The 19,352-nt window shown below is 33.6% G+C and overlaps 1 protein-coding gene across 1 annotated transcript; it reads right to left on the bottom strand.

Moving 5' to 3' along the window:
* Window positions 1–2,185: 2,185 nt before the first annotated feature.
* Window positions 2,186–18,841, bottom strand: LOC134254403 (uncharacterized). Its single transcript, XM_062736927.1, has 8 exons — window positions 18,476–18,841; window positions 15,638–15,714; window positions 15,504–15,554; window positions 15,127–15,354; window positions 12,540–12,738; window positions 12,330–12,422; window positions 10,998–11,105; window positions 2,186–2,860 (listed from the first exon to the last, which is right to left on the bottom strand). Exons 1-8 carry the CDS (start codon window positions 18,839–18,841, stop codon window positions 2,186–2,188), a joined length of 1,797 nt encoding a protein of 598 aa, XP_062592911.1.
* Between the last annotated feature and the right edge of the window lie 511 nt (window positions 18,842–19,352).

Below are 19,352 nucleotides of genomic sequence, written 5' to 3'. Positions count from 1 at the left end.
TTATTAACATAAACACAAAATAAGATGATAAAATATACCTTTAATCAAGATAAATTACGATATTTAATTGATTTGAATGATAATTTTATAAAAAATGAAAGACTAGTTTTAGGTCAGAGCAATTTGATTTGCTTTCATAACAAGAAAGGGGATAAATGGGATAGATTCATTCTGCATTTACTCTTTGTATGCTGTTGATATCCTGTTATCAATTAATAAATATAGCACATTAATTCTATATTATATAAAACGAAGGGATTTTTACACTAATTGCTAAAACTAACAGCTAATAATTAAACAATTATATGTTTTTCAGTCCATACGATGATATAGCCACCTTCGAAGTACAATAATTATATTAATCTCGCTCTTCGGGATCGGTAAATATTTTCTCCTCTCATGGCTAATTATAAATCATCGTATTGACCTCAAAAACAGCAAAAAATAAAAAAAAAAAAACGAGATCATTTTCTTACAAATAATTCAAAGTTGTTAAGTGCACTGTAATAAATATCATTTTTTAAAAAGAGAAAGTTAAAATTAAAAGTAAATATTATTAAATGCATTGGCTATACATTTATATAAAAAAAGTGAATTTGCATAAAGTTTATCGCTTGTAAACAACTCTACTCTAAATTTAAAGAAATAATTTCTCTTTCAAGGCTTTTCTTATGTGATTGATATAAAAATAAACCTCACAGTCACCCTGAAACCACATGTATGCTGGCAAAATACAAAAGAGAGGTCCTAATGAATTTGCCGTTAACATTCAGGTGATTCAGAAGTAAATGAGAGTCAATGTCCATATAATGACGTGTCATAATCTTTTCTCGATTGTGATGGTTGGTTTAAAGAAAAATAAAATAAATGAAGAGCTTTAAATACAGTTTATAAATTTCAATAGATTACAGGTTAAAAATGGAAAAACAACCCACAAGGACACGGTAATTAAAATAGAAATGAATTTTTAACAAACATCAGTGAGTATGAGGATAGCTAGTTTAATTGATATGTTTCTCAAATAAGAAATGACGCTTAAAAGTTGTCATTTTTATAACTATGAAATACATGACTACTACATGATTCTATGGATACGATCCACCTATACGGCTAAGTCTGAAGTTGAAAACCCTAACTATTATATCAATTAAAGCTTTGCAAATATGTGATTTTAAAATTTATAATTTTTGCTTGAAGTACATTTTTGGAAACTACATATCCTAAAAACTACTATTAAGATTAATATTGACTTTTAAGTTAAATTGTTTTTTACAAAGGCAATTATAAGAATTTAATATCAAATTATACAATAAAAATTAATCTCACCCATTTATACCCTCGTCGTAGTCTTACTAAATCTGGCAAGAGCTACTGCTCATCTTCGGGTATCATAATTTGCAAAATAAAGAAAATACCTCAAAGCTCCGAACACATTATTACGTAGAAATGACTTATATTGTGTTTATAAGGAAAATGTAGGTTTTGATAAATATATTTGCTAAATAGATTTACTTAACATCGATAAATAAAAGCATTCAGCATTTGTATCAATAACCAAATTTATTCTTCGAATATATAAGAAAAATCTGTTCCCTTGTTCGAAATTTCTCATTGGCTATCCAAAAGCTGGGCTGCTGACATATACAAAATATACATAGGCAATTTACATAAGAATTATCATAATTATTTTTAAGATAAGTTTACGCCACCATTATTAAATCATTTGATTTCAGATGAGAATTTTTAATATAGCTAAAGACCATTTGTTGGAAACTTAAGCTTGACCCACAGTATGTGCAGGAAGGATTCGTTCAAAATGACGATATTCTGAAAAACAGGCTTTGGCAAAAATGTAAATATGACTACAATTATACAGATATTTTTAATACACAATTTATTATGCATACATGAAATATCAATAAATAAACATCAGTATTTAATAGTATTATATGTAAAAATAAGTGTGATGTAAATAAAATTCTTTACCGAACGCCATTTATAAACTTTTAAAGCTTCAATACAAAGCAATTGTATGTGGTTTATATATAGGCATTTTGTTTAAAATTATAAGTGTTCAAATATTAGACTCACATGGCGCATAAAACAAATGATATGCATAGGAGAAAAATATCAATAATGGTAAATGTTAGATAAACAAAAAACCAGTTTAGAGTATTTCAGTATTTCACAATGGTTGAGCGACGCCTTTGGACAACAATGGTCCCTCTTTGTGTAGGTACATCGCAGGCCACACTACATAGTCAATACAGTGTCCTGATTTCGTATATGCTTTGAATGTTTCATGTTTAAGTTCTCTGCTCTCGGGAATATCGACACTAAGATGTACAGGCGGCTGTGTGGACTGCATCAACCAACATAATTCTATACAGCGGTCAGCAAACTGAGCTGTCTTGGGGAATCGATCTATCACGTCTCTGGGCTCCAAGAACAATTTTTCAATGCTATCTTTGCCAAGCAAGAAACCCTCTCGAACATAATTTTCGTAACGGGGTCTTAAAAAGTCTCCTCGTGCAGAATCAGCTAATCTATTTCTGTATTTTCCGTGACGGCTGGGTGCAGTTTGCTTTTCTTTCCCTGGTATCACATCTTTACTGTCCGTGTTGTTACCATCTACCACAATACATGCAGTGGAAAAAGATCTCTTTAATTTGGGTTTCAAGACATTGTGTTCTACCGGAATGTTAAAATCTCTCTTGACCTTAGGCTTCTTTTGTTCACCCTTACTTTCCTTCTTATTTGATTCCAACTGTTCTGATTGATAATTTACTGGTGCCATTTGACTGTAAGCTTTTTCATTTGTGGTGACTCGTAGCATATCAGCCAAAGTGTGGCGAAATCTCTGTAAATTCAAAATATTTAAGAATTTAAAAAGAAACTTTCTTTGGAGGGGCACTTTCCATGTATTTGACTAAATCTAAAAAAATCAAACTTGATGGGATAGATAAGATCAGACTTGAACATAAAACTTAGATAAAAATTATGTTTAATAAATTGATTCTATATGACAGTTGCCTTGCCAACCAACCAAAAGGCATATACATATAACTATAAAAGAATTTCAAATTCAATAAACGTTCAATTAATACTAGATGCTGTCATGAGACAGTAATACCCGCACTAAGGTGTTTGTCTCTAAATACACAATCCTACGGGCGGCTTACCAAGGAAAAAGTCAAAATAATTCTATATAATTCAGGCACGTAGCATCGTTTTTGAAAGTGGGGGGGGGGGGGGCAAACTGAGAAAATTTTTTTTAATAAACTAAAAAAATTAACAAGGAAAAAAAAAATAAAATGGGGGGGGGGGGGGGGGGGGGGGTGGGTAGTGGCCAACTTTTTTTCAAGGCAAAATTACTTTCACTTCCAATTTTTTTCCCATATTTCCTTGCTATGTATATACTGTGGTAAAAAGTGGGGGGGGGGGGGCAACCATCTTTTCAATGGACATTTTCTTATTGTACAGGTAATGTTGGGAAAAAAAGGGGGGCAGCCCCCGGTTGCTACGTGCCTGTAATTTACATGTATTCATCAAACTGAGTATGAAATTATCCCTGTGACCTATAACTCAGAACCTCTTATATTTATTTTACATGCTTAATTCATTATATACCAGTTTGAATTCTATCAATGATGTAAATTAGATTTTGATAAATGTTTTGCTCATAATTTAGGACCTTTTTAAATTTACTAATCCCCCCCCCCGACACCACAATCACACAGTACATACTTTTTGGAATAGGCCAGATGGAACAGTTTTGTTAAAACATTGTTTGTTATGAATTAATTTAAAATTTGTTCTTGACATGTAAATTCTACATCACATCACGTTGCGTCACCCATTATCATATTTTTAGATTAAACTCCATTCGGTACACCTCGGCCGATTCCCACTTCATCTGATAAGGTGACGGAATCGACGGCACGAAGGTTTTCCGAATGGAATAGCATTATAGCATGCTGCAGAATGGTGTGCATTGGATTAATTCATTTTGTGTATTAATTGGATTTATATTTCATGAAGTTTACAAGACCTACGGAGGTCGGTAAGTACAAGTTTAAGTATAGTGGGGGGTAAAATAAACCCAAACGATTAGGTTAAAGTTCAGAAAGGGTCAAAGATCATCGCATGCAACACTAGACGAATTTCATATTGTGAAGCTATCTCCCCTTGTCGATGTGACATTCAGTTACTGCCAATACTGGTGCGGATCCAGAATTTTTTTCGGGAGTAGGGAGGGGGGTTCACATCTCAGTCAAAAAATTCATGCCTAGAATTTCCTGACAAGCAGGAGAAAAAAAACTCGATAAACTGAAAACAAATAAACAAAATAAAAACAATGATAGTGGGGTCAATGTTTTTTAAGTTAGGGGGAGGATGTCCAAAGTCATTTTTTATTTGCTTCAGTATATAGTCTTGTTTAAATAACAAAGGAAATTCCAGGGGGGGGGTCCATTATCTCCCTACCCACTCCCTATCCCTAAATAACAATCTATTTTGTGATTCCAATTAAATGGTATATTTTTTTCCATTTGACTAATTATGTACATATTTTGTTTCTTGTGTTTATATTATGTCTGTCTATTTGTTGCAGAAATTATAACCTTGCCCATAAGTTTTAAGTGGGATGGGCTATACAAATGGCTTCCACATTTTATAGGTTTATTTCTTGTGACAATTAAGACCTTTTATTTGGGTAACATTAATTTTTACCTCTGATCACTTGATCTAGAATACACATTTTTACAAGAAAAATACCCAACTTTAAACTTAGCCTAAATTTTGATCAGTAGGTCAGGGACCAACCTAGACCCAAAATTTAGGGAGACTTCACTTCTCCCTCAGAGAAATTTAGGGAGAAGTTTTGAAATTTAGGGAGACTTCTTGGCGCGCGTGACGCCCACTGATCATTATAAAACTTTATAAAAATGAAACTATTTTGCAGTTTGCAGTGTATAACTTAAAATACTTTTCAATAATTTTTTTCTGTATTGAAATTCTAGTAAAAATTATTTAAGAAGGAGAAAAAGAATCTGATTTTTTTTTCCAATTACAAGGTATATCTAGCAAAAAAAAAAAAAAACAAACAAACAACAAACAAAACAAATAAAAAAAAATAATAAATACTTACATGTACAATGTAAAAGTTTTTTTTTTTTTCATTTCTTGCATAATAATTAATATGCACAATTAACTTTTAAATTCTATCTTTTTATTTTAAATTTGAAGCTTCATTGCATAGTCATAATTTTGTTATTATCTCTTCAAAATTTGTTTTCAATCTTAATTTTTTTTTCTGAAAAAGTTTTGATGTACTACGTACTGCATGCTGATTGAACTCTGTATATCAGACGTGTAATTTCTTAGACAGTCAATAACTACACAATTTAACAGTAAAATAGGTCTGTATTCACAGCATGAATTAATTATTTGGCAATAAAAAGATCTAAAATCATCTTCAACATCTTTGGCATGACATCGATATAGCTGACCAGCTGTTTTGAGTCTAACTTGTAACAATGGACTTTATCATACCCGGAAGTGTAAAATCTAGAGGAGTTCCGACAGAGTATTCGATGCATTGGTCATTAGTAGCGAAACAGGTGCAAGTGTCCTGCTGTTTCGTTTATTTCAGCAATAATAAAACAGGATTTATAAACTACTGACGATTCTACCATGTTTCTTAATAGATTTTCTTCATGATTTTCAATAATGGGGTGGCAAATGTTAGGGCGACTTTAACTTCGCTTTCATGATAAATTACGGCGAAGTTTGGAGCCCAAAAGCGACTATTTCGCCTCAGTCGCCCCCTCGGTTGGTCCCTGGTAGGTGCTAGGGCTTTCATGCTTAACATGTGTATTCATTGTGAACTGTCAACAGGTATAAATATGTTTGACCTTGACCGTAGAGTTTGAACCACTTAAAAAATTAACCTTGGCAATTAACTTTTGAACAGGAAGTACTAAGGATTACTTATTTCACATGTGCATTCCTTGTGACAAGACTTTTTTCCGATACCAACAATTTGAACCCTTTGACCTTGACCTTTGAGTTTGACATATATTTGAGAAACTTCAACCTTTGCCATAGGCTTCCATACAGGGACATCAGTGTTTCACAAACACATCTTGTCTTCATTATTATTTGGTGGTGTCTCCATATGAGGGAAAAATTCCCAAGAGAGATGTATTCACAACAAACAAACAAATTACTAAAGAAAATATAAAACATGAATATGTTGGTCATGCATATCTCTGCATGAAAAAAACAGCTTTTCAAATACTGCAACCATATTGTAACCCTTTCAAAACACTCATTTGAGGTTTTCTGGTTTCCTTATCATATAACGTCTGCCGTGACATGTCGTCCATCTGTTTGTCTGAAAACTTTTTATATTTTTAACTTCTCTAGAACCACTGGTCCAATTTTACCCATGCAATTCATATAGAAATATGTACATTTGTATGTCAGACTGTCCTTCTGTCTGAATAAAATTAACCTTGGTCATCACGGTCATATCTACTGAATGAGAAGAGACAAGGCATTCATATTAAACTTATGTACTAGTATTTACCTGTGAGAATGGCATGGTTTTTTTTTTTTACATATGACCTAGAAGTTTGACCTACTTGCAAAAAAATTAAATTGTAATAAATTCATAATTTTGAAAGAGAAAAGTTAGGGCATTCATATTATAATGCATGTATATTATTACCTGTGATAAGATCTTTCCAAATGAATCATGACTTTTACTCTGCGACCTTGACCTTGAAGCCTAACCTACTTTTCAAAAATGTTGTATTTGCTTATAACTTTTGATTGAGATGAGATATGACAGGGATTAATCTAGGTTTTTGGGGAAACTACCCTTTCTGGATAAATTGGGAAAATCAGCCGGGGTGTGGGAACCACTCAGTGAGTGCAGGGCCAGCCCTGCTTGGGGGGTAATTGAATTTCAGCATTTTTGTGACCATTTAAAGCACATAAAGTAGCAAAGTAAAATCATTTTTTTCATATACTGAAAAATTTTACTTTAAATTCTCAGTTTTTATGAAGGAAAAATTATATTTGAGGTTTTTAGCTCTTCTGAGCCAAAGGCTCAAAGAGCTAATGCTATGGCCATTTGTGCGGTGTGCGTCGTGCGGTGTGCGTTAACTTTTTAGAAAATGGGCCATAACTCAAGAACCCCTTGGCCAATCAGTGTCAAATTTGTCACAGGGTATCCTTGGCCCAAGTGCTACCATTTTTACTAAAATAAGGGTTGGGACCCTAAAACAAGGGGAGATAATCAGGAAAACAAAACCAAAAGTACTGGTTGCTAAAAAATCTTCTTCTCCAGAACCACCAGGCAGATTTTCACCAAACTTACATACAAGGATCAGGATATGTTGAAGATTAAAAAGTTGTTCAAGGCATCACCCTGGGGCAAAGAGCGTGGTCTCAAAGTCACTTCAAAGTTGACCTAAATTTACAAATAATAAAAACGTGTATATTTTGCTTACTATAAAGACTAGGATCATTAAATCTTGTAAGTTGATGCATCTCAGGACTTCGCATCATGTTAATGCAAAAGTAGGTCACGGTGACCTACTTTTTTAATTTTAAGGGCTTTTGTTTTCAAATTGATTTTGATGCATATTTTGGACACTTTAAGGTCTATGATCATAAAACTTCGTCAGTTGGTGCATCTTGGGTCCACAAACAACATCAACTTAAAAGTAGGTCATTGTGACCTACTTTTTGAATTTTATGGCTAATCTTTCGTAAATCATTTAATCCCATTATTTCAGACACCGAGAGGTTTAGAATCACCAAATCTTGTTAGTTGATGCATCTTGGGGCCTTAAGACATATTTATTAAAAAGTAGGTCACTGTGACCTACTTTTTGAACTTTGTAGGCATTTGTTTTCAAATTGTTTAAAAGGCATATTTTGAATACTATAAGACCTATGATCATCAAATTTTGTCAGTTGATGCATCTTTGGTCTTCAGAAAATGTCAACCAAAAAGGAGGTCACGGTGACCTACTTTTGACATTTTATGGCTAGATTTAAGTATCTCGGGTACTTATTGGCTTAGAATCATCAAACTTTGTCAGTTGATGCATCTTAGGTTTTCGGAGATCGACAATCATAAAGTAGGTCACGGTGACCTATATTTAACATTTTATGGCTAGATTTATGTATCTCAGGTACTTATTGGCTTAGAATCATCAAACTTTGTCAGTAGATGCATCTTAGGCTTTCGGAGCATGTCGACCAAAAAGTAGGTCATGGTGACCTATTTTTGAATATCTCAGGTACTGATCGGCTTAGAATCATCCAAGTTTGTCAGTAGATACATCTTGGGTTTTCGGAGAATGTCGACCAAAAAGTAGGTCACAGTGACCTACTTTTGACATTTTATGGCTATATTTAGGCATCTCGGGTACTTATTGGTTTAGAATCATCAAACTTTGTTATGTGAAGCCTCGTGGGTTCTAGGAGAATGATCATCGAAAAAAGGTCACGGTGACCTACTTGTGACATTTATGGCTATATTTAAGTATTCTAGGGTATTTATTGGCTTAGAATTGTCAGACTTTGTCAGTTGATGAACCTTGGGTTTTCAAAGAATGTTGACCGATAAGTAGGTCACTGTGACCCACTTTTGGATATCTCAAGTACTTATTGGCTTAGAATCATCAATCTTTGTCAATTAATGCATCTGTGTCCTCAGAAAATTTCAATCAAAAAGTAGGTCACCATGACCTACTTATAGTATTTTCTAGTTACATTTATATATCTTCAGCTCTAACTGGCTAAGAATCATCAAACTTTGTCAGTTGATGCATCTTGGGTCTTCGGATAGATTGTATCATTTATCAGAAGAGCGATTCAAGGCCCTTGGGCCTCTTGTTATTATTGTAAGGGGAATATTTTACTCATCAAAAGGGGAAAATTAGATCCTGAGGGGAAATCTTCTCTAGGGGAAAAACACCCATTATCGGTAGTAAATATGTCCTAGATTAATCCCTGTATGACTCTCACATATGACATGTACATTAATTACTCATAAAAATTCAAGGTGTTTCCCAGCATGCGATGTTTTTATACTCTTTAACGTTGATGTTTTACATAATTTTCAAAATATTTAACTTTCCTAAAAGATGATTAGGCTTCTGAGTAACTTTAAGAAGGACTTCAGGAAAGACAGGACTTTTTGTACAAAAAACGTCATTTTTCCACCCCCATTCGACCCTCCGGGGAAAAAATCAAAATCAAGAAAACTTACTGCACATCTACATGACACCACCAACCATCTCCCAAAAGATGATTAGGCTACTGTGTAAAATGTAGGAGAATTTCAGGGAAGACGGGACTTTTTGCATAAAAACGTCATTTTTTAACCCCTATTTGACCCCCTGGGGCAAAATCAAAATTCCGAAACCTTACTGTACATCTACATGACACCAACAACCATCTCCCAAAAGATGATTAGGCTACTGTGTAAAATGTAGGAGAATTTCAGGGAAGACGGGGCTTTTTGCATAAAAAAACATCATTTTTCGACCCACATTTGACTCCCCGGGGCTAAATTAAAATATCGAAACCTTACTGCACATCTACATGACACTACCAACCATCTCCCAAAAGATGATTAGGCTGTTGAGTAAAATGTAAGATGAGTTCAGGGAAGACGGGGCTTTTTGCATAAAAAACGTCATTTTTCGACCCCCATTTGACCCCCCGGGGCAAAATCAAAATTCCAAAACCTTACTGCACATCTACATGACCCGACTAACCATCTCCCAAAAGATGATTAGGCTGCTGAGTAAAATGTAAGAGGAGATCAGGGAAGACGGGGCTTTTTGCATAAAAAACATCATTTTTCGACCCCCATTTGACCCCTAGGTGCAAAATCAGAATTCCAAAACCTAACTGCAAATCTACATGACACCACCAACCATCTCCACAAAGGTGATTAGGCTGCTGAGTAAAATGTAAGAGGATTTCAGGGAAGACGGGGCTTTTTGCATAAAAAAACGTCATTTTTCGACCCCCATTTGACCCCCCGGGGCAAAATCTAAATTCCGAAACCTTACTGCACATCTACATGACACCACCAACCATCTCCCAAAAGATGATTAGGCTACTGTGTAAAATGTAGAAGGAGATCAGGGAAGACGGGGCTTTTTGCATAAAAAACATCATTTTTCGACCCCCATTTGACCCCCCGGGGCAAAATCAAAATTCCGAAACCTTACTGCACATCTACATGACACCACCAATCATCCCCCAAAAGGTGATTAGGCTGCTGAGTAAAATGTGGAAGGAGTTCAGGGAAGACGGGACTTTTTGCATAAAAAAAGTCATTTTTCGACCCCCATTTGACCCCCCGGGGCAAAATCAAAATTCCGAAACCTTACTGCACATCTACATGACACCACCAATCATCCCCCAAAAGGAGATTAGGCTACTGAGTAAAATGTAAAAGGAGTTCAGGGAAGACGGGACTTTTTGCATAAAAAACGTCATTTTTCGACCACCATTTGACCCCCTGGGGCAAAATCAAAATTCCGAAACCTTACTGCACATCTACATGACACCACCAACCATCTCCCAAAAGATGATTAGGCTACTGTGTAAAATGTAAGAGGAGTTCAGGGATTAAAAGTGTGACAGACGGACGGACGGACGGACGGACATGAGTAACAACAATATACCCGAACTTTCTTTAGAAAGTGCGGGTATAATAAAGTACATGGAGTGTTGTTTTAATTTTCGTTTGCATGTATTACCATGAATAATTTAGATATCAATTAACATTTACAACTTGTGAAGGAATATCGTCTAGCATACATTTCCTTCAATTTCAAAATTCGTTCTATGAATCAAAATATGAGTCTCTCCGAGCGTTAAGAAGGAGTATTTCTACCATTTTTTTTTTACAATTCACGAAATAAATTAAGTACACATTGTCTTCTACGGCAGCTAACCTTCTGCGTTCTGCAGATGAGGTCTTTTTGTACATCATGGCTACATCTTTTGACGGCTCGATCGACTTCTAACTTTGTTGCATCTGGTAACTGTATTTCATGCAAAACCTAGATATAATTCATCAGATTAATGCATGTACTTTCAGTAAAACCTTTTTTTACTTCAATGATCAATGAATGTCCAATATAATCTGCACTGTTAATTTGAAAATGTGGACATAGATCTAAGAAATCTGAATGTGATTCATTTTCCCAAATAGGAACCTGTGAGTAACGTATACGAATTCATTATTTTTTTAGTGTTTCGACATCTCTAAATTATAAATCGGAATAATTTAATTTTAGTTGTAACACGACATTTAATTGGGTAAACGATTTTATCCATTTTGTATAACATAACTTGCCTAAAAACGTGTTAAATTACTCCGCTTGACGTTACATTTAAAATATGCTGAATTTGAAGCCTTTTTCCGGACGAAAAATTGTTTCATTGTCTACTCTGAATAAGGAATAAGGAATGAAGCTTATTTCAGCTTCGCGGTTTATAAAGCGTAAACTGCCTTAAGTTATGTTATATCGTATAACAAAAGTTGAAATAAGCTTCATTCCTTAAATGCAAACAACTTATATTTTTATGAAATATTCCCAGTCATCTGTTCAATAGACTTTGAAATGTCTATTCTTTAGAACTCGATGTGGAATATATGTTTTTGATTTCAGACATTAATTTGAAGGCAAAGTTAATGTGATGTGACAATATATCTTAATACTATTCAATAATTTTTTGTACATTTCTTCAATTCTATTCTCGGGTGTTATTGAAAATTTGCTTATAAAAGAATAAAACGTCAAAATCTATATATTCCAAAACATGTTATCTATTTTGTATGTTTCATATTATTTGATGTTTTAGGAAAAATTAAAAACACACCCCAACACCATGGTCTTCATAAAGGCATTCTTAGATAATAAAAATTCCTAAATTAAACATATATATACTGTAGAATCGCAACCATCTCTATTAACTACTGCATGGTATGTTTAATCTCTTCTTTTTCATATATACCTTCAGTAGGTGCATAGAGTTTGGATTGATTGTCTTGTATTTTAGATGTGTATATTCATACAGTGTATACATCTTGTTCGCTTTAGCAATAAAAATCAACACAATTTCACCATCAAAATTTTCTTTAAATTTTCAAATAATGTAACTTCACAGGGAAAACAATAAAACAAAAAAATAAACCAATTTTCGTTAAAACGGGTCAAGCATGGTAGTTTAAATATCTCCTTTAAAACAAATATATCCATGTACAAAGCATGATAACTTACTTTCAATTTGACAATATCACACCAACAAACAGTCCAACAGCACTTTGCGTTAACTAGTATTGTTTGTGATCTTGAGCACAAGTGAAAAGCAATCTAAAAAATGAAAAAAAGCCAAAAAAAAAAAAAAAAAAAGAAAAATTCATCAAAAACCCCTGTATTTTTTTTTTAACTAATTATTTATTTAAAAAAAAAATCTGGATGGAATTTTACCATAACTACACGTTGTAGGAGGCTAATGGAAGTCTTCTCGTCTACTCCTGTACTTGTTATTTCTTCTAAGGAGTCCGTCCAGTCATCGTCGTACAACTGACTGAATTTCTCAGCCAGTTTAAGTGGACGATTCTCGTCACTGAGGTCTGTAATGGCAGGGTTATTACTCGTCAGCTTGGATCCCGCTACCTCACTTAGTCTAAGATTAAATATTTATTATTTAGTATTAAACTATCTCGTGCAGTCATATAATAGTTTTACAATCGGAAAAAGGTACATGTATATGAATTACAAATATTTTGGGATTAAAAGACATGAAGTTCCTACAATTGAACCGTTCACTGTAATGGAAGGACTCTCACTTCATAATCTGGAAGCCCGATTTTCTTTTGCAGTGGAGTGACTGTTCATACACCAATCGACGAATGTAACGATGAAAAGTGACCCCGTAGAATACTGACTGGGGGTTATTTTTCTATACGTAAAATTTAAACCCTGGTCAATATGGAAAAATGACCCACTTCCTGTAGAAATTATGTCTTTGGGTCATTTTTCTTCTTTCGGACTGTAGAAAAAATTATCCCGTAGAATAATGACCCCGTGTGTTGTTTTTGTAAGAATGTTTTTGTTAGGCGAATGCATAATAGTAAATTCAAGCAAAGAACTGCGAACGATAGTTTTGTTTTCCAGCCTATCCTCAAAGTCAATTTTCAAAAGTTAACATGCTCGAATGATTCTTAATATTTTTTTAAAAAGTTATTTATATGGATTTTTTATAAAACATTTCTTATTTGGATAAACAGAGATTACTCTATAATTTTGGTAAAAAAAAATTCACAATAAATATCAACGGAAAATATTTTGAAAACATCCCCCGTCGCAGCACAGTTAAGGGGACCGACTATAGTTTTATTGTGTGAAAACTACAAGAGCGAAACTCTTCATTTTTATATCATATATAACTTACATTATCTTCAATGTACATGCAAAGTTTGGGGGAAATCTACCATCAAGGTATTTTTGAGGGACTGTCTCAAAATACAGGTACATTTACTTTAGGATTATATAGGAAAATGCCAATTTTTAGCACTTTAAAGCAAATTATACAAATACTACAATAGACATTTTGTTCAAACTATATTTGATGAGTAATACTATATTATACAATATATGTAAGAAACACAAAATTCTACCGTTTTGTTACCAGTGGGGGCATCTCAAAATGCTAAAAATTAGCAAATTTTACTATTTTTATAGAGTATTACAAAATATGACGTACACAATGGATTCACATGAAAACATAATAAAAATATTGGAGATTTTCTCAAATTTCTATGTTTTAAATTTCAAGAGCGTTAGTATATTACTTTTTCTTTAATAATATTTTTATTACCCCTTTTTTTAAGAGCTACAGATTATCATAAAGTCAAAAACACACTGCAACGACGTCGACCTACATATCGTTTGCAAAATCGGTTAAAAAAATCAGTTATATCAAATTGTAATTACATTTTTATACCTATAATTTCCTAATTTTATTTAATTTTAATTATTAAGCGAAAAAAGTTGCATTAAAACAGTAAACACGCTTCATTTTACTATGATGCGCGAAATATTGCGCAATGGAAACTATAGTCTGTCCCCTTAAGGTTACAGAAAGGAGGCGGGGCCTAATTTGTACGGAAAATGTTTACTATGACGTCACATAAAATATTAGGTCTTCTAAATACATGTACCACAAACTGAAATTATTTGCTATAATTTCAAACTGATGGATAGCTATACACTACATAAAAACTTACTATTGCATGCAGTTTTGTCGTTTGTTCAATCCCACACAACAATATATAAACGATGCATCGATCGCAATGCACTTGTCAATTTGACGTAATCTCGCAAAAATGACGCAGTTTGTACGCAGTGAGAGGCTGATCAAGTCACATTTTGTACAATGAAAAATGTCTTTGTTCTCAAATAAAATATCATTTGCTGTTAAATAAAAGGCCGTTAACTTGGATGCGAAGTCTATTTTGCTATTTTAGTTATAAACTGTTCGTATATTCTCCAGAGAAGTGATGCTGTCTTGTATTCATATGCAGATTCATTGAAAAAGTAATATAAGGGCCCTAATAAATCGATTGCAAGGGCATACTCTCAATGTATCTTGCTAAGGTTTTACACATAAACTCAAAAAGCATTAAGATATATAAAAAGTTCTGCGAACCTCACGAAATCTTGCAAATAAATTAATCATAGCTATATTTAATGTAGTTGACCAGCAAAATATTCAACCTGTCGTCCAACAAATTAAAATTTAGCAATTAAATAAGGGAATCTATATGGGTTCGCAGCACTTTTCACAAACTACTCATAGTGTTGAAAAGAATTATAAATTAAACTAAGATTTCTAACTTGGTTATGTCCTTGCAATATTGGAATTTAAAGATGACCTCTAAACTGTCAGTATAACTGCTTGTAATATTATAACAGCATACTAAGAAAAAGATAACACTTAAATATTTTTTCTTCACAATAGAGGTACATTTACATAAAAACTATTTGATTTACCAGTATTGTTTTTATTTACCTTGTAAGCAAGTTTTCTTTTTCTTTTAAAAGACTTTGGATTTGTTTGGTAAGATCTATGACCTTTGCATGTTCCTTTGCTATCTGATGTTGTAGAACTGAAGTATCAGTAGCCTGTAAAACACGCTTATAATGTTCTTTTTCATCCCAAAGACGGCTTGCTTCTTGTTTAGACTTATCAAGTTGTCGTTTCAAACTATCTAATGCTTCAACTTCCTCCGCCCGTTTTCTGGAATAGAAATAGTAATGGGATATAGCAAAACATTTTGATAATGAGAGTTCTGAAATTATATTTATTTCCCTTTAAGTCATATTACATTTACATATCAATATTAACTCTAATTATCAATGACTGAATTTAAATTTTGTTAAACTTACTTTTGTAGTTCGATATTTTTCTCCTGCAATTTGTTGAAATAGTCTTCCGAGCTGAGTAAAGTATAAAATAATATTTAGAATACCTTATTGGTTTCCTGTTCACATTTGAACAATTAATACAAACACGGACCTACAATACATCAGAGACAGGATCAGACACCGACGAGGAATGAGCATTCCCTGCTGACCGAACAAACCCGTCATGTGCTCCCTGTCAGGATTTTGAAATTCACGAAAAATATTGTGGACACATTAATGTGTAAATAACTAATTGTCTAAGAATCAGTAAACGTCAGTCAGCATTTGACGTGATGACAGAAAGCATTTGCTACCAATGTCATTGTATCGACAATAGAACTTATGATTTGATGACTTAAACTTAATTTTTTTCATTTAACATTATACGAAAATGCCCGAATTTTCCATACATTTGTTGTTGAGATCTGTAGGCAACTTCTATTTTTTTTTTTTTACAATTTGTACCAAATGATATACCTGGGTATTATTTGATTCTTTGTACAGGAAATAGAAAGTATTATATTGTTTAATATGTTCTAGATGACTTGCATATAAAGAAGATCTCGGAATGTTCCTATTATCGTTTAACCAGCTTTTATGACAATTTTTACATAAAATTTTGGGTTTTATTTTTCAAGTATTAAATACAGAATAAATTTTTATGGGATAAATTTTCTTTCCATCACATGCATATGGTAAAATATAATGTCAAGGCTTGTGCCACTGTTCCTGGAAAGAGGCAAACGGAAATCAAAGAGAATGTAATAAACAGAAAATTCAATATTTTTCTTTATATGAATGTAGAATTTACTAGTATTTCATTTGTCTCGTGAGACAGTATTCTTTTGTTACATCTTCACTCGTGCTTCTTACTCCTGAACATATCTAAAATCCTGTCCCACTCGTGAAATAAATTGAATATCTAAGTAAAAGGCATTGAATAACCTCTAAGTGCCATGTATAATATATCGAAAATTGATTTCAATGAAAAAGTTACATGTATATAGTTATCTCAACTTTTGTCCTTCTTAGAATTCCTTCTTGCCTTACAGTCTGATTGTGTTATTGTTTGGTATTCATCAATCTGTTTTTAATGATTTTTTTATGTTTCAATAATAGGAGATTTTGGGGTGAATATATGTATTGGTTTGTTCGTCTGTGTGTTATTTCGTATCCTTCAACGAATTAGATTTAAAAAAAAATGACTATTACCTTTTAGTTGCCTTCTGTTTTTCGGTTAAAGCCCTGTTTTCCTCCGAAATCCTGAAAAGGCGAATTCAACTGGAGATAACATAGTAAACTACAAAATATTTCTGAAATGAAGTCATTCTTACTATGTATATTAATAATAACTTAAGGAGCATCACTAAAGATAGCTAGGAATTAGTGCAAAATTATTTGAGGGAACCTTTCCTTTATTTACTAAATATATACACTTTATAATCCTTGTCGCTTATCTTTTAAATTCTTAGATGTTCACAGTTCTTCGAAATTCGTAAATGTTTTGATCAATTCCAAGACAATTAGGATACGGATATGGACGATGAAACTGAATAAATTAATTCACTAAAATCATCTGGAAACAAAAACAAGAACTAGCTAATATGCGATTAATAATTAGTTGAAACTCAGAGATTTCTTCTAATACCCTAATTTCCTAATTAATAAGAAGGTACTGCTTGAACATTAATTTGTAGGTTTTAATTAAATGTTGAAATTAAAAACAATCCGCATTTGAAAAAAAGATAATAAGCAAAGTCGTTCGGATAAATAGACAAAGAATGACGGCACAGAGGACGGTGTCAATCCCCCGCGTAATTGCTGGGTATTTAAATAGGGACGACAACTTTGAAAATAAAGAAAGATAATCCCAAGTGTGTGTTTCACAGCTTCTCACAAAAGTAATATCCTAACAAGTTTAAAATCAACGGCCAAACGATAATAATTTGCAAGATACATGTATATGATATTGTTTAGTTTATTTTTCAGGTCAATGAGAGAAGATATGTACCTTATAAGGTAATTTGAAAAGTTTATCTACATCTGACAATTCCTGTAAACAATTATTACCAGTTTGGGGGTGGAGGAGCTTAACAAGTTAGGAGAAAATAAAGCTTCTTCAGACAACGAAAAAGACATGTTTATATAATTATGTATCAGACAGATCAGTATTACGTTACGCTACAACTCCTTATAAACACTCGTGTGGAAAGTAGTCTTGGAGAATTGACTGTATGGAGTATGAACACGTATGATACAAACAAAACTATCAACCCCTGATGGAAGGGATGGAACTTAAAGGCACGCAAAACAGTGCAGGGGGGGGGGATATTTCTTTACTATCATATAACAGTACGCGTCCCAATGAAGTCTCTCTTATCCCTGTTTTTAACAACTTTAAGTCCTTGAATCATTGAAATAACCATACACTGAACATGAGTAAACCTGCTTCTTTCTTCATGTCCCTTAAAGAACTGTTTTCACTCATATCGAGACGCCACCACTTGCCAGGGGAGGGCCGCAAATAGCAGTTAGGGTTCTTTCTCATTTTAGAATCTACAGCGACACGAAACCTTGGTTTATACCGCCACAGTCAAATTATGAAAAAGTATAACATATTTCAACAACTATCAATATTTATATATCTTAGATGAGGTACAATCATTGAAGTAGATTTTAGCATGGAACAATATGAAATTCATACTAATTATACTGCAAAATGTCTGAATGGGATAACGGTTAGCAAACAGTTAAATGTTAAATGCATAACTTATCTACATGTATGTCGATAGACATACATGTGTGACCAATTTAAAAAAAAACATAATAGTTTCATTCATTTGTAAGTAACTCTCCTGCATTACTTAGAGATGTAGAGATTTTATCAGGAGTTGTGGAGTACCCCGTGTGTCTGGCATAACCAAGATACTAAAGAACGGAACACACATGTGTACAGCATCCCACTGTCTTGGCTCCCGCTTTACACTGACAGTACCATCCCTGTGCTGTATACACAAGTTGTATTGCTTACTAGTCGAATGCCGGGACTGAATGCGGGCGTGTAGTAGGTCTTTATCTGTATTTGAAAGATGAATCTTATAAATGACATCAGCCAGTTGTTCATCAGAGTATCTCGATGCTTGTTTAATTTGATATACACCAAACGTAATTTGTCTGAGATCTTTTAGGGTAAGAACCGGAAAATCAAGCAATAGATTCTGTGCATCCATGGGTTTCCATTGTTTGGACCTGCTATGGAATGTCATTGCAGCACACCGTTTTTGCAGAGGATTTTCCGTTGTGGTGGAAGCAATACGCATCCTGCGGTCCAGTTCATCATCCCTGTAGTTATTGCTTTTAAAGGGAGGTTTATATTTGTTAAGTATGGCAGCTACGATGCGCACAAAGTCGCCAATCGACGGAATTTAGGAATTAGGGACTACATGGTCAAGGAATTTCCATTTCTTTAAGCGCCCGTTGGCTGCCTCAACCACCCATCGTACCTTAGTCACACATCTCGACAAGTTTGCTTCTTTTGTACTGTGCTGTTTGAGAGCTTTATCAAGGTATGGGGGCATCTCTGTTCTGAAACCACAGCTCTGAAGAAACTCCAAAGCATCCCGAAAACCCCTATCGACTATAAGCACGTCATGTTCCTCCATAAAATCCATAAAATTCCCGGAATTGGACTTTACAAAGTGCGTAATAATTGAAGAGTCGTTATTCTTTCCATTCGCAAAGTACGGTCCCATTACATCAATAATATAACCATTTCTGCTGGTAATTATAAATGGTTTAACTAATGGTCGATTTTTGTGGACAGAGTATGTT

This window comes from Saccostrea cucullata, unplaced genomic scaffold (genome assembly GCF_032062105.1).
Source record: "Saccostrea cucullata isolate Sc308-1 unplaced genomic scaffold, CSIRO_AGI_Scuc_v1 ctg1934, whole genome shotgun sequence".
In the NCBI taxonomy this organism is placed as follows: Eukaryota; Metazoa; Mollusca; class Bivalvia; order Ostreida; family Ostreidae; genus Saccostrea; species Saccostrea cuccullata.
The sequence above is the reverse complement of the archived record's forward strand: the minus strand, read 5'-3'. Positions and strand labels throughout refer to the sequence as shown.